Raw genomic sequence first — 16,973 nt, 5'->3', positions numbered from 1 at the left:
CAAAGCATTAAGTATACATTCCTAACATGAAATTTATTTTATTACAGTATTATGTTATACAATTTGGTTACATGGATGTTATCAACTGCCAAAATTTTCCTTTCCTACTCCATACAAGGTTATTCCTTTTATTCTATTAGCGGTTAGAACGTTGAACTCTAGAAGAGATTTCACATTTCCTTGAATGACCACACTTTGTTTCACTCTCCATAGAACAAAGATTAGTTATTTGACCAACCATGAGGGAAGTTATCAATATGTAGCATTACACACAATGTCATCCAATTTGCAAATAAAGATCCTTCACCCACATACTCAGCCTTATGTTCTCTTCCATATATTAATGGCTGATGGAGACTTTTTTTGCTGTTAAGTGTCTGAGAAACTCAAGAATGTAAAACAGACCTAAACCACCAAAATGAAAGCAGTTTTAAAATGCAGTATAACAATAAACATGGACAAACATATAACTGTGTCGTACACTTTTTTGCCCATCAAACATTGAGTTTCCCTCCAATTCTTCAAGCAGCATCTTGAAAAAAATGGTGCAATTGTACGATCTCCTTCCCTTTTCTTTTAATACAATTATGTGGTGTTCGAGTGATTCACATATTCCAGAAGTGACCGGTCTAAAACCCTTTGAATAAGAGCTTCCTCAATTATATTAAAATCCTACAATAAAGAAAAATAATTAGAAAAATAATTAGAAACATACAGTCAGAGATGACAGTTTTCAGAAATTGGAGGATGAGAGTTAAGACAATGCCTCATTTTGCAAAGTAAAGCCCTGAATTTAGTCCAAGTTTCCACAAAAACTCATAGAACCCAGGACTTTTGCTTTGGGGCTTGTGCATTTTATATTTCATTTTTTACTGCCTATCAATTAACTAGCTACAGACATAGTAAAATAGTTTTGATCTGGAATTTAAAGTTTTTATCTGATCTAACTAGTAGTTTTTAGTCAACAGTACAAATCCTGTCAGAGTGCTACACATAAACATGTAATAGTTAAGACATTCCCATAGATAAGACATGTAATAGTTAAGACATGTAAAGTTAAGACATTCCCATAGGACTCATCAATCCCAGCAGTACTACTGAATATCTAGTTTTGAGAAAAAAAAGGTTGAAAACAAAACGCTCTTTCTCCTTGCGTCCCTATGGTCAAAATGGAATTCAAAACTTTAGGTCAGCACATTCTATAAATAGAGCAAAAAGTATTAAGAGCTCCATCCTCTGCAATCCATCTCCTCTTCGCCAATAAACTAAAAAAATAAATAAAATCTTTATTGGAAGTCCACTCTAAAACATAAAAGCAAATAAATGTAATCCAAAGGAAAGCTATAAAGCACAGCTGAGCACAACATTTGGACTCAATGCCAGGTTGTTCTGAGGCAATTTATTAACCTTTGAGCATCAGATATTTCATAGCTAAGTAAGGATAATGACATAGTACTCACTTCACAAAAGTTGCTGCAAGGAATAAAATGAGATAATTTGCATAAAATGCCTAGCACAGTACTTGGTAGTTTAGGAAACAAAAAATCAAAACAAAGAACACTGTTTCAACCTCACTTCCACATCCAAGAATATGGTTTTGAGTGGGTGTAAAGTATTCTCATCAAAGTGGCTTCTTCCTGACCAGCCCTGGGTCATACTTTGAATGATCTTGAGAAGAATGGACTGAACATGAACAGCCAAGACAGGCATGGAATCAACCTGGCTTTTAGAACGTCTTATGGAGCTAAGATAAAGAGGAACCCCTACGTGTTATGAAAAATGAGAACACATGGCTCTGTTGAGGGCTTGTGTGCCTTGATGGCCAGAAAAGACATTATTTGAGAGACGGAGGAAAGAATATGAAGCCTCTGTAGTGTGGTTTGTTTGATTCTTCAAGTGGTTCTGATATTCCCATTTACCCTCTCCCCATCTCCAGTCTGCCTAACATCCGTGCCCTAACTGCAAATCACTCTACATGCATTATCTCATTTAATTCCCACAAGAGCTTCTGGAAGCAGTATGTACTTTGCTCTCCTCACTTAACAAATGAACAAACAGAGGCTCCAATGTTAAACACCTTGCCTAAGGTCACACAGCTGTGACAGGGCTGTTACTGAAACCCAGGTTCCCTGTGTTGAATCTGGATAATCATAGTGGGCAGATCAGAATGCATAGAGAAAAATTTCCAATGACAATCTTCAACAATTATTAAATTCCATCTTGAAATTGTATAAAAATAGTCAAAATCATGTGAAAATTATATGCAAATTCAAATTTAACCCTTAACATTTCATGTATTTAGGTAAACGTAACAATAAAATGTACTATTTCAGAACATGGCTATGAGTGATTTTCCCGCTCATGATAGGCAATACCCCTTTGCTGAAAGGGACTCAGGAGACAAAGCATTACTCTCACATGACAATGCACAGAAAAAAGGCTATGTTAACCTTTTGCTTGTTATTACCATTTCTGATAACAGAAACTACGGTCGTATTAGAACTATTCATACTATACCACATTTTTCTTTCATCTTAAAAAAATCCTTAATATAATGAGATTGGTCATGAGTTGGTAGTTATTGATGGGTAGTTGATGGGTATACAGGGGTTCATTATATTATCCTACTTCTGTATATGTTTAAAACTTTTTCATAATAAATTTTTTTAACGTTTAAAAAGGTTCAATAAACACTAGAGTTGTGGTTATTTATTTATTTTTGCGGTACGTGGGCCTCTCACTGTTGTGGCCTCTCCCGTTGCGGAGCACAGGCTCTGCACGTGCAGGCTCAGCAGCCATGGCTCACGGGCCCAGCCGCTCCGCGGCATGTGGGATCTTCCCCGACCGGGGCACGAACCCGTGTCCCCTGCAACGGCAGGCGGACTCTCAACCACTGCGCCACCAGGGAAGCCCGAGAGTTGTGTTTTATTGAATTTAAATTTAAAATAGAGCCTGTGTGTCTCACTACACTGATAATGTCATGTCTGTTACTAGCCATTCAGTATATTATAAAATAAACGCAAATTCTCTGAGCAATTTCCTTACTGATATGATTTCCGCTCAGCTATGTAAGTTTTTAACTTCATAAAAATTATAACTATTAACATATATTGGGAGGCACTAGAGTAGAAATTAAAATAATGTGAAAGTGAAATCTAGGTCTTTACACGATGGCTAATTATTTACATCACAAAGAAAATTATTTTGTCTAAGGCAGGTAACTACTTTACTATTAACAGTTTATAAAACACCATGTTTTTATGATTTCCTACTTAATGCTAATACTTAACATTTTAGCTATACATACATTTTTTCCTCTACAAGCTTACTCACTTGGATTAAGAAAGGTAAGCTAAACACAGCATAAAAACATAATGTAAAAGTAAGAAAATATACTTACTATGAAATCATCATAAAACAAAGTGTGACTGACTTGCAAATGTCTTATTAAGCTGCCATTGAAGCTGCTTGGATTCTCATTAGGTACTAAATGGCAAAGTGGACAGAACTGGAAATAAACAAGATCAAGAGTTCAAGAAAGAATTTTAAATAATCATTATTATCAATTAAAAAATTAAATAACCATTCAACAAAATGAATTTTAATTTTATGAATCTATTGGCCATACCTTGGTATTGTTTTAGAATTGTATAAATATTAAAGCAACATAAAGAAATAAAATTGCACTTATTTCTTCACATGCATCTCTTATATATAAAAGTATATGTTTATCACTTTTTAAAAAATTAATTTATGTATTTTTGGCTGCATTGGGTCTTTGTTGCTGTGCATGGGGCTTTCTCTAGTTGTGGCGAGCGGGGGCTACTCTTTGTTGCGATGCGCGGGCTTCTCATTGCGGTGGCTTCTCTTGTTGCAGGGCACAGGCTCTAGGCACATGGGCTTCAGTAGTTGTGGCAAGAGGGCTCAGTAGTTGTGGCTCACAGGCTCTAGAGCATAGGCTCAGTAGTTGTGGCGCACGGGCTTAGTTGCTACGCGGCATGTGGGATCTTCCCGGACCAGGGCTTGAACACGTGTCCCCTGCATTGGCAGTCAGATTCTTAACCACTGTACCACCAGGGAAGTCCCTATCACTTTATCATTTAAACAATATTACAGTCAGTAGGTGTGCCATAATTTAATTAGTTACCTACCTCTTGGAATACTGACATTTTCTTGGTATGTGGATATTCTATTATTACAAATTATAGTATCTACATTGTTTACTTTTGGGGGGGTTATTTTCTTAGGATACATGACCATAAATGGAGATTAGAAGGTCAAAGTTATGAACTTCACAGTTCATAATATATATTACTCTATAGTTTTATACTGCCACCAGCAATATAGATTATAATACACCAGCATCAAATACTAATACCAGCATCAGGTGTTAGTATTTATACATATTTTCCTAATTTAATAGCCATTAATGGCTCTCTAATAAAACTTTTTCATTTTGAAATATTTATAAGCTCACAAGAAATTGCAAAAATAACGCAGAGAGGTACCATGTCACAATCACCCAGCTTCCCCTAATGGTAACTTCTTACATAACTGTGGTACATTACCAAAACCAGGAAATTGGCAATTAACTAGACAACATCTGACTTAGATTTCACCATTTTTTGCATGAACTCATTTTTTTGGGTGTGTATGTATAGTTCTATGAAATTGTATCACACATATAGAAATGCATGTAACTACTGACACCATCAAGATACAGAACTGCTCTCTCACTACAAAGAACTCCCTTGTGCTACTCCTTAACTTCCTCTTCTCTCCCAAACCCTGGCAACCACTGATCTCTTCTCCAGAACTTTCGAGACTGGCTTTTTTTCACTAAGCATAATGGCCTTGGGATTCATCCAAATTGTTGAGTGCATCAATATAGTTCCTTCCTTTTTACTGCTGAGTAGTATTCCATGTAGATAACCACAGTTATCCATTTACCTTTGAAGGACATTTGTTGTTTTGGGCTGCTACAAATAGAGCTGCAATGAACATGTGTGCATAGATGTTTTGCGTAAACATATTTTCATGTTTCTAGGATTAATTTCTAGGAGTGTGAGTGCTGGGTTTGTGTTACAGTTAACTTTGTAAAAAGCTGCCAAACTATTTTGTTTGTAAATGGCTGGACCATTTTACATTCCCACAAGCAATGAGTGAATTATCTAGTTTTTCCTCATTCTCATCAGCATTAGTTACTGTCAACATTTTTCTATTTTAGTTGTTTCCATAGGCATGTAGTGGTATCTCATCATGGTTTTAATTTGTAATTCTCAAATGGCTAATATAAATGACTCTTTCTTTTAATATATACCACTTTATTACGTCTTAACATAGGTTTTTTTAAAAAATTGTATTTCTTTGTGTATTCATTTTGAAAAATGAGATGCAGAATCATTACTGAGTGTCAAGTATATGTTAGGCAATAAATGAGGTGGTATTATCATTTGATTCTCACAGAAACCCAGTGAATTATCATCTTTATTTTGTTGATGAACCCAGTTTCAGAGAGGAAAAAAATTAGCTTAAATCTACACCACTTCAAGTATCAGAGCTGGAATCTAGGCCTCTACTAGACAATCCAATGTCCTTTTCATATTATAACAGTGTCTAATTTATCAGCTTGGATGATGTTTTTCTCTAAATTTAAATGAGATCTTTACATAATTCTTTTCTGTCTTATAATTTTATTGTGGGGGGGGAGTCCCAGTTTCAATATGCTCAACTTCTATAAATAAGGCCATTTAAAAATTCTGCTCTACTCGATTAATCTTAATGTCTTACTTTAAATAAAATTACATCATCTAAATTATTACTGATTTATAATAATTAATGATTTCCTTACGTTCTAGCTATCTTGGATAATTGACAACATGGCTATCCCATAATAGCACTCCATCTACCCTGAGACCCTTACATAGTGAGAACAGAGCTGAGACCAAGAAATATTTTAATAATAGAAACAACCTAAGTGTCCATCAACAGATGAATAGATAAAGAAGATATTTACACACACACACACACACACACACACACACACAGTGGAATACTATTCAGCCGTAAAAAAGGAAATCTTGCCATTTGCAGCAACATGGATGGACTTGGAGGGTATTATGCTAAGGGAAATAAGTCAGTCAGAGAAAGGCAAATTCTGTATGATACCACTTATATGTGGAATCTAAAAAAATTACAACAAACTACTGAATATAACAAAAAAGAAGCAGACTCACAGATATAGAGAACAAACTAGTGGTGACCAGTAGGGGAAGGGGAGGGGTAACATAGAGGTAGAGGATTAAGAGGTAGGGGATTAAGGGGTACAAACTATTATATATAAAATAAGCTACAAGGATATATTTTATAACATATATCCCATATATTGGGATTATGGCCAATATTTTATAATAATTAAAAATGGAGTATAACCTTTAAAAATTGTGAATCACTATATTGTATACCTACACCTGTAACTTATATAATATTGTACATCATCTGTACTTCAATTGAAAAAAAAAAGGATGTTGGCCTCACCTTGGCATGGACTTTATATGACAGTGAATGCAATGGGTAAATACAGCCACCATATTAGAAGCTACCACTCACCTCAATTCTTTGGAGCATCTATTACAATGGACACCCAGCTCTATCTGTGGTTTCGATTAACTCCCACAGCAACTCAGCCAATTACAGGATACTTTCTATATAATGGTAAATACCATTTGGGGAAGAAATTAAAGATAACGGAATACAATGCCAAAAGAGACATGCACTGAAAATAATTATAGACAAATATGCAACCAAATTGAAGGTACCAGATGGCACATCTAATTTAATACGAGTTTGGAAGCATATCTAATGAAGATTTTCTCCTTCTAACACATTTATGCATATACGCTCCCACTGCCCAGTCCAGCCACAGATATTCTGAATACCCACGGAAATAAACTGCTGTGGGAATGAGGGCTCAGGCTCTTGTCACTACAGCTTTTAATTCCAAACCAACTGAAGTCCTGTCCCTTCCCATAAGGAATGAACCTCAGGATCAAGGCAGAAAGTAAGACTACCTTCAAACCTGTGTGAATGGAAACATGATTTTTAAAATATCCTATTTTTCATATCACTATATCCTACTATGTGCTAGGTTCTCTGCCAAGAGCTGGGCATGCAGTGCTGAACAAAGAAATTAAGTTCTATGGCTTCATGAACCTAATAATTTGGAGGGAGAGACAGACACAAATACACAATTAACGAATTGTGATAAGTGAGAAAAAAGAGGGGAGAAAAGCAGGAGCTGAAATTAATGTGGGTGTCAGAGAAGTGAAATTTAAGTTGAGTTCTAAAGGATAAATAAGAACCAACCAGTGGGGACTTCCTTAGTGGTCCAGTGGTTAAGACTCCACGCTTCCACTGCAGGGGGCACAGGTTCAATCCCTGGTTGGGGAGCTAAGATCCCACATGCTGGGCAAGAGCAGGGGGAGGGGGTGGGGGGGCAGGAAGCACATGAAAAAAAGAACCAACCAGTGAAAGAAAACACTGGAAAGAGAGAAGAGCCAGAAAGTGTGGTCATTGCTGAAACGTCTTCCCTTTATAAGATAAAATATTAAATTTCTCTCAAGAGTGGTCTCATAATTGAATCTGAAGCATGCTGTGTGTGTCACTTGCCTTTTTTGAGTCCAATATTCCATAGATATAATTTTTCAAAAAGAAAAAAACATGGCAGAATATAATTACTGTGTGACAAAAAGGAGCTGTTCTGAAGGTTGCACATGAGAACAGTCAAAATTCCTTGATATTCATAACTTACTACCCTTGTTTGCTTCAGCAACTCAGAAAGAAAAGATTAGTTGCTTGTGGTTTGATCTCTGAATTATCTAATTCTATCTGGAAGGCAGAATCATTTGCCCAAATCTCTAACCGCCCTGAAACTTCTTATATCTGGTAAGTCAGATGATGTCACTGATCTTATCTGAAGGCAAACCCAGCAATTCAGTCCTTTAGAGCAATAATTCCTTGTTAACTTCCACACCAATCCAGAAGCAGCACCGGACTCAGCCCTCCTCACCCAAGGATTCCACCAAGTGTTTTCACCTACGTGCCCCCAGAGGATCCCTAAGCACGTGACCCCAGCCCTGCCACAGTATCTGCATCCAGCCTTTTCCTAACCCCAGGGTTTCTCTGGACTTCTAGTGGCACACATGCTTCAGAGTGCATGTGTCTTAAGCTTCTACACTTAAGCACGAAACACTAACACACGAAACCTGAAGGTTTTCTGTTCCAGAGGCCACTTTTACACAGCCCTGGTGTATTATAGAACCATGGCTTTTCTGAGCAATCTGTTCCTGCCTGAAGGCCTTGATAGCATCCTGGTCTTGTGGTAAAATTTACTTCACCTCCTCCACCTCTCCCAGGTTGGGTTCCCCAGCTGTGAGAGTACATGGCTTCCTCTGAGAAATCTGCTCTAGCCTTGATTTGATATAGCTGCAAAAATGGTAGTAACCCGGCATCATCACCTGACTCATTTACTACTACCCTGTGAAAAAGGCATCATCATTATCATCATCTCCATTTTACAAATGATGAAACAGAGGCAAAGAGGTTAATGGGATTTTCGGCGATTTGCACCAAAGCTTATCTCCTCCAAAGCCTAGGCTTTCCTCCCCCAGCCCCAGGGCATTGCTGTTCAACAGAATTGTAACAGAAGCCACACACATAATTTTATTGTTTGAGTAGCCACATTACAAAAACTAAAAGGAAACAGGTGGGATTAATTTTAATAATATGTTGTATATAACTCCAGATATACAAATTATTATTTTTAATAGAACTTTATTGAAGTATAATCGCTTCACAATACCGTGTTAGTTTCTGTTGCACAACAAAGTGAATCAGCCATATGCATACACGTGTCCCCATATCCCCTCCCTCTTGAGCCTCCCTCCACCCCCCCCATCCCACCCCTCTAGGTCATGGCAAAGCACCAAGCCGATCTCCTTGTGCTACGCTGCTGCTTCCCACCAGCCAACTATTTTACATCCGGTAGTGTATATATGTCGAGGCTACTCTCACTTTGCCCCAGCGAAGCCTAGGCATTTTAACTACTAAATTTCACGATTCCTGGTTTATCTCTGTCCTTATATTGGCTTTCTTCAGTGACCTCTATGACCTCTAAATCATAGAAGACCCAGTTTCCATGGGCCACCTTCAATCTGATGGCCAAACTGAGCGGCATGTGGACTGGACTTCTGCGGAGCAGGTACACAGTACCAGTGGATGGACAGAATATGGGGCCTGCCCTGGAGGGATGCTGTAATGCGGCCCATGGTCCAGAGTGCCTAGTGTTCCTCCAACCAGAGCAGCACCCCGGGCACTACTGGTCAGGGCTCAGACTGTGTCGATAATATCTCCTTCATAGGGTTGCTAGGAGAAGGCAAAGAGGCACCCAGAACTCAGTAAATGGTAGTCACTATTATGCCATCCTAATGCTTTCTTCAAGCTTTCTCTAGGACGGTTCCCCAGGGACCTATCATAAAACACCTCCTTAGCCCAGTTCCTCCCACAGAGCAACTTGAGCAGGAAAAGCCCATGACAACCTCCTCTGCTGCCCCAACACATATCAAGCTCTTAGCTAGCCATTCCAAGAACCAAACCTCTGGGCCATTAGGATAAATAACAAACTCCTTTGACTGTGCTGTGGGAGGACTTTTGTCTTGAACTTGCTAGTGGAGCACAGTGTCTATGCCCTGGAGCTAGACTACTGGGTTCAAACTGTAGCTCTGCTTATTTACCAGCTATGAGACTTAGCTCGTAAGACTTAACCGCTCTGAGCCTCAGTTTATCATTTGTAAAATGGGGATAAGAAGCATATCTATCTCATAGGATTGTCGTAAGGGCTATCTAGCTATCTCTCCATCAATCACCTATCTAATATACTTACATTTCAACTTCATCCACTTTCCGAAAGGATTTTATGGAAAAAAAAAAAAAACAAAACCTTAAAACAAATTAAAAAACCTCAAACTCATATATATGAAAAACACACATACACATATATACACATGTACACATATACAACATAAAACTAAAATAAAATTCAAAAAACTCTTCAAGGTATCATTTTACATCTGTTAAGCCTGGATAAGTTAAAAATAAGTGTACGCATAATTTATCCCTTATAAGCACAACATTCAAAAGTCCATACATTTGTGTTCATACCATCATTTTATAATTTCTTTCCATATAAGAATAGTCTCTACTCTGATTTTGTTGATCATATTTTGTCCTTTTTCTCTGAGTTAGAAATATGCTACAGGATATTACTGTGTAAAAAACTCTCTTATTGGGTAATTCAAGACACTCTCCTAAATCAAAAAAAAAATTTTTTTAAAATAAATAAACAAATGTACACAGTCTTGGCCAGGTTAAGGTGAAAGTGGTTTACTCATAAATTGCTGACACAAGTATATATTGACTCAAACTATTTAGAACACATTTCAAGAGTTAATAAAAACTTGCACTCTTGGTCCCAGAAATATCAATCTAAGGAATTTCCTCTTAGGAAAAAAGTACTTTAGAAGGAAAAGTTTAAATGTACAAGAATGTGAATTCAAATCCTAAAAATTGTCACCAATCCAAATGTTCTAAAATAGTAAAATGGCTAAGTAAATGATGACATATCCATCATCACTCTGCCTTACCTCTCAACTATACAAAAATGAAAATTATAAGGGGAACTCCCTGGCGGTCCAGTGGTTAGGACTCCACGTTTTTTAATGTGTATCAAATTTAGACACTGCAGAAATGTATAGTAACACAAATCCTCACCACAGGTCTCCTTTCTGATCTGTGATGAGTAATGCAATGATCCAGCAAGCTGTCTTCATCCAATTCCTTCTGACAAAATGGACATACACACCTGGAAATTACATAGAATACAAACATTACTGAAATTGTTGATAATTAGACAGTAGTCACTTAACTAGAGGTAAAAAATAGAATGTAAGTGGATCTAGTTTCTAGTCCTCATTCTTTCTGAGTTGATGTTCTTTTTCCAATCCTGATAATAATCTTGGTGCCTAAATTTTTTCTCATGAGAAATGTAAATGTGTAACCTCACAGGGGCAGGATAGAGAATCAGTTATAGTGCACTTGAAGCACTTTATTTTCTTCGGAAGAGAAGTACAATCTGAGCACCCCATTAACTGAGAAACAGAGGAACAAACCACCCAGCTGTGCCTAGGCTACTTCTTCTGTCCCTTTTACTTCCTCCCTTTCCTAAATCAGGTAACATCTGAATGGGGTGTTACTCTGTTCTCCAACTAGCATATCTAACAACACTGGCATATATAACTAAAGGTGTCCACTCACAGTATTAGCATCCAGTGAAGAATGGAAAACGGCCTGCAACTACCTTGTTACATCCTTATGCACACCTAGGAGTATCTGTCCCTCACATCTGTGCTGTCCAACGGACTAGTCATTCGGTATGTGTCTACTGGGTTAGTCCAAACTGAGATATGCTGGAAGTATAAAACACACACTCAATTTTGAAGGCTTTATATATACATAAAAAAGTTAAATATCTCAATAATTTATATATTGATTACATGTTCAAAGGATAAGACTTTGGCTATATTCAGTTAAATAAAATACATTACAAATTAATTTCACTTGTTTCTTTTTACTTTTTTGAGTATGGCTATTAGAGAATTTAAAATTACGTATGTGCTCTGCATTATGTTTCCATTGCACAGTGCTGCCTTAAATTCTTAGGGACAATAGGGAGGCTTGGAATGTTTTGCTCACTTTCCATTGTAGATATAACTTCCTGTTCCCCAAGAGTTGTATTCTGGACAAGCTCCCTGCATAAGAATTTTTAAAATTTGAATTATGTAGTAAGTTCTTCCATAAAGCAAAGATTTCTATCTTAAATGCAAATATTAATCTATCCTGTAATACTGATTAATCAACAACCCTTCTCATTTTCTGTTATTTCAATTCTTTATTATTTCATTCTAACTAGCAGGAGAAATTAGTATTTAAATTAGGTTTTGTATATTTTAAAATTTTCATAAAGCCTATCAACCTTACAATCAAACCATACAGAATTCATACTCTGCCTAGAGCTAAAATACTCACTTACAATTTAACAGAATGGTATAATCCTATAATCAAAGGTACATTTGCAAAGTAATCTCTAGTAAAACGAGAGGAATGGGGTGATCATTTAGACTTTTGGGTTAGGAAAGTTAAGTTATATTTTGAGTAGTATATTTTCTTTTTCTAAACATTTTTATTTAAGTACAATTGATTTACAATGTTGTGTTAGTTTCAGGTGCGCAGCACAGTGATTCAGTTATATATATCTCATACATATATATTCTTTTTCAGATTCTTTCCCCTTATAGGTTATTACAAAATATTGGGTATCTATCCCTGGGCTATACATGCGTTTTCTTAAAATAAGCAGAACTAACATTTATCTTCAGGAGAAAAGAAGAAATTATACTGAATACCTCTTTGGATAGCTGCGTTCATAAGAAGATTTAATGGTTTCAAAACCATCATCCCTATGCAGGAGAACACAAATCATTTCTTTATTTCTTTAGCAGAGGCAGATGCCAAACTTTTTAATTCCTCTGCCCATCAGGAGAGTAATAACCCAGATTTCTTTCTTTCTTTTTTTTTTTTAAGAAAAAATAATTAATGATCAATATCCTCCATTACACCTACTAGCCACCTCCACCCTTCCTCCAGCCCCATATAAGATTACCCAGAAAACAGGTATAGGATTCAGAATGCCTGCCCCACGCCTGTTCTTTCTTGTTAGAATACATACTGAGATGTCACTTCGTCCCTTCTAAAGAGAAACCAGCAAAATGAGAGAGAATGAGCTGCGGGAACTGAGAGGAGGTGATGGAAAAGTAAAGACAACAACCTCTAAACCATCATCTACTTCAGGGCTCTATTAGTCACAAAATAAAGCCTAGCAGAAATTGAACAGTTCTGTTTTCTATTTTTGTATCTTCCTCCATATAAACTTGTCTGAGGAAGTTTCCACAATCTCTCCAGTGTTCATTCAGTTGGTTCTCCCCATACAAAGTTTTTAAATCAGAGAGAACAAAATTCTTTTGTAATTATCCCCATTAACAAATTATTACCAATAATAGGTATTGTGGTTAGAAGCCAAAACATAACTACATACATATTTTCAGGACAAAAATGTTAAGCTTTCTGGCTCATTAAGTTCTTTTAAGCATATCAAATTTAGCATTAAACTAAATTGTACTGAAACAAACCTTGTTGCTGTCTCTCCAAGTTCTTGTAGTGGTCCATACTTATCTATGTACTTCTGACAATTTCTTATGTGTGCCCTCATTTCACTGAGGCAAACCTATGTAAAAGCAGATTAAAATAAGCTCACTGTTGAAAAGGGGCTCATTTCAGTCAATGAAGTCTTTTGTGACCCAGCTGTATTGCTTTCCTTATTTCAAATAAGGTCATAGTGTGGGGTCAGTTGATTAAAAGGATGCAGTTATGATAACAGTACAACCAATTTAAGGCATTATCAAGAATAACACTATTTTAAGTAGTTTTTGTTTTTGGCCACATCGCGTGGCATGTGGGATCTTTGTTCCCCAACCAGGGATGGAACCCCCACCCCCTGCATTGGGAGCGCAGAGTTTTAACCACTGGACTGGCAGGGAAGTCCCAAGGGAAACACTATTTTAAAATTTTCTTACAACTAGAAGACCCAAAAGCTGAGTTCTTGAATTTGGTTCTTCTACAAAGTGTAAGTTTTTTAAAGTGCAAAGATGTATATTAAATCAAATTTACTTTTTTTGGATACTATTACCTAAGTCAGTGATGGAAAGAGGGAAGTAAGGAAGAAAAAGGGGAGGGGAAAAAGAGCAAAAGGAAGGAAAGGAAAAAAAGTAAAAAGAGAGAAAGAAAGAAAAACAAAGAGAGGTAAAAAGAATAAATAGATGGATTTTAGAGATGTCCACAGTAAGTAAAAAGAAACCCTGTGCTTCAGGGAAAGATATAAATACCATGGCTTTATAATACATCCAGTAGTATTACATGAATTCACAGTATACAGTATACTTAATGGCCCCATTAAGAGCAAACATAAAGGACAGCTACTGCAGTCCATTTTTATCAAGGCAGAATAAAGAGCCCTTGTCCTTCCAGATATACATTCAGATTTCCTAACCATGAGGGATCTGTTGCTAAATAACACATACTCTACTAAATGTGTCATTAGAAACTCTGATAAGATCTTGTGCTAAAGGAAGCTCTGTGCAGCTGTAAGGTGGCCGACCCACCCTGCTTCATTTTGCCCAAGCTACGGAAGTTAAACCTCAGACATGAAATCTACCATGTCAAGAAAACACTTATAACTGTCACAAAGGACAAAAATAAAAGCAAATGGGGGGCTTCCCTGGTGGCACAGTGGTTAAGAATCCACCTGCCAATTCAGGGGACACGGTTTCAATCCCTGGTCCGGGAAGATCCCACATGCCGCAAAGCAACCAAGCCCATGTGCCACAACTACTGAGCCTGCACTCTAGAGCCTGCGAGCCACAACAAAGAGTAGCCTCCACTTGCCGCAACTAGAGAAAGCCCGCACACAGCAATGAAGACCCAACGCAGCCAAAAATAAATAAATTAAAAAAAAAAAAAAGCAAATGGAAAAGTAAGAACAAATCCTTGCTTTATAACTATCCATCTAAAAAGACGTAAAAGCTAGGACCAATCTAGGCATCTGTCTTAAAACAGACTGTTTGGGACTTCCCTGGTAGTGCAGTGGTTAAGAATCCGCCTGTCAATGCAAGCGACACGGGTCTGGGAAGATCCCGCGTGCCTCGGAGCATCTAAGCCCATGCACCACAACTGCTGAGCTTGCACCCTAGAGCCCATGTGCCACAACTACTGAAGCCCGCGTGCCTACAGCCCTTGTCCCACAACAAGAGAAGCCACCACAATGAGAAGCCCACGCACCGCAACGAAGAGTAGCCCCCGTTCGCCCCAACTAGAGAAAGCCCGCGCGCAGCAACAAAGACCCAACACAGCCAAAAATAAATAAATAATTAATTTAAAAAAACCCCAACAGTTTTACAACTTTTAACAACCAACTTTGCATATCAGTGCTCTCTCATCTCCTTATGACTTTTCTTAAAAGTTTCTTTCTTCTTCTTTAATATTCCTTGATCAACAAAGAGACACATTCTTCATATAAATTAGCAATCTGGGGACTGTGTCCTGACAGATGAATTGATAAATGCATAGAGCGTCTACCCCAGACACAAAACTGTGAAAGCCACTGTCAGAGGTGGCAGAAGGAGCATAAGCCACTGAGCTTGTGGTATAAAGGTACTTATCATCTAATGGAGGAAAAACAAACAAACAAAAGATGTGAAGACAAGCAGAGAGGAAACCGTTTGATACTGGGGACTGGAATACTAAAGTCAGGCTCATGGAAGGGAGGTAAGGAGGACTCTGAACAGTAAGAAGAGTTGAAAATGGCTATAGAAGGAATGGCAGTATTCCTGACAAGAGGAAGAGACAGATACAAGAAATACCTCAAAGGAAAGATCAAAATACTTGTGAATAATCAGAAATGCAGGGGGGTGAAAAAGGAAGGGGATCTCCACCTAGGATAACTGAGAGAATACTCTTGTTTCTGACAGGTACCAAAGATGGGATAAAGAACTGGAAGACAAAATAATACACTGAGTTTGATTCTGTGCATGTTGAATTTTAAATGATGGCAAAGTATCAAAGTAAAAATAATCAGTAATGATATTAAGAATGTGAAAAGCTATTGATTTTGAGCATTTACTATGTTCCACAGTGCTAAAAGCCACTTACATTTTGTTGTTTACCTTTACAACCACTCTGTGACATGAGTATTACCTTTTCCCTCAATTTAAAAGAGTCAAACAAAAACTTAGATTAATAACTTGCCCCAAATCACAAAGAGTAAGGGAGAGAATTAGTGTTTAATCCCAGGATGTCTGACTCCAAAGACCATGCATGGATTCCATAATCAGGCAGCCACGAATAGATTTTTGAGTCTTACAAAAATATTCAAAAATGCATTGAGCATTTATTATGTGCCAGTCACTCTTCAAAGTGCTGGGTATACAACTGTCAATAAAACAGTCATGGTCCTTACTGTCATGGAATCTTGTGGAGATAATGGACATTAAATTTAAAAATTCACAAAAGCATAATTACAAATGGTGATAAGTGCTATGAAGAGAAAGCACAGACTGCTAAGATAAAGTGTAACAGGCTCTATTTTAGATGAACAATCAAGAAAGGTTCTCTAGAGAAATTTAGATCTTCAGTGCACGATCTCTCTTTTGATCTCTAGACTGGTAATACCTAAATATCCTTCTGTTACATACATTAAATTTGAACTGCTAAGACTTAACTTTGTGGATTCTTCTCTAAATTTGCTCGCCATATTAGCACCTTCACTTACTCATCTCAGAAACTTGGGGAGCATCTTGATACCTCACTGTCACTCACCTCCACATCCAGTTAATTATCAATTTCCTTCAATCCCTCTCCAGAATACACCTTGAAACAACTTCTTATTCCATACCTAATGCTATTACACTAACCCAGCTTCCTTAGCACCTATCCTAAAATCCACTAAATTGGCTTCACCAATCCTGCTTTTGTCCCCTCCAAACCATTTTCCACTCACATGCTAGAGTGACATCTTAAAAATATAAACCTGATCAAAAGCTTATACTTCTTCTATGACTCACTATTGCATTTAAGATAAAATCTAGAATCTTTGTCACAGCTTCTAAGACCTCACATGACCTAACCAGGCTAGCATAATAACAACGGAGGGAAACTGCAACAAGGAGGAAGTGGTCAACAGAGATAAACACTGCAAAGCCCGGAACAGTAGAGGTGGAATTATGCCACTGGAATTGAAAATAAAGCTA

The 16,973-nt window shown here is 37.3% G+C and overlaps 1 protein-coding gene across 1 annotated transcript in view; it reads right to left on the bottom strand.

The window, feature by feature from the left end:
- Positions 1-233: 233 nt before the first annotated feature.
- Positions 234-16,973, bottom strand: part of RNF125 (ring finger protein 125) — a 32,414-nt gene continuing 15,674 nt past the window's right edge. The window contains exons 3-6 of the mRNA XM_007455164.1: positions 13,302-13,396; positions 10,828-10,918; positions 3,401-3,508; positions 234-672 (exon numbers count right to left, since the gene is read on the bottom strand). Coding sequence (XP_007455226.1) covers positions 586-672; positions 3,401-3,508; positions 10,828-10,918; positions 13,302-13,396 — 381 coding nt within the window. The 3' untranslated portion in view covers positions 234-585. The remainder of the gene's footprint in view (positions 673-3,400; positions 3,509-10,827; positions 10,919-13,301; positions 13,397-16,973) is intronic.

This window comes from Lipotes vexillifer, unplaced genomic scaffold, assembly GCF_000442215.2.
Source record: "Lipotes vexillifer unplaced genomic scaffold, Lipotes_vexillifer_v1.1 scaffold90, whole genome shotgun sequence".
NCBI classification, from domain to species: Eukaryota; Metazoa; Chordata; class Mammalia; order Artiodactyla; family Lipotidae; genus Lipotes; species Lipotes vexillifer.
Note: the sequence above shows the minus strand (reverse complement) of the source record. Positions and strands in the feature narration are given on the sequence as shown.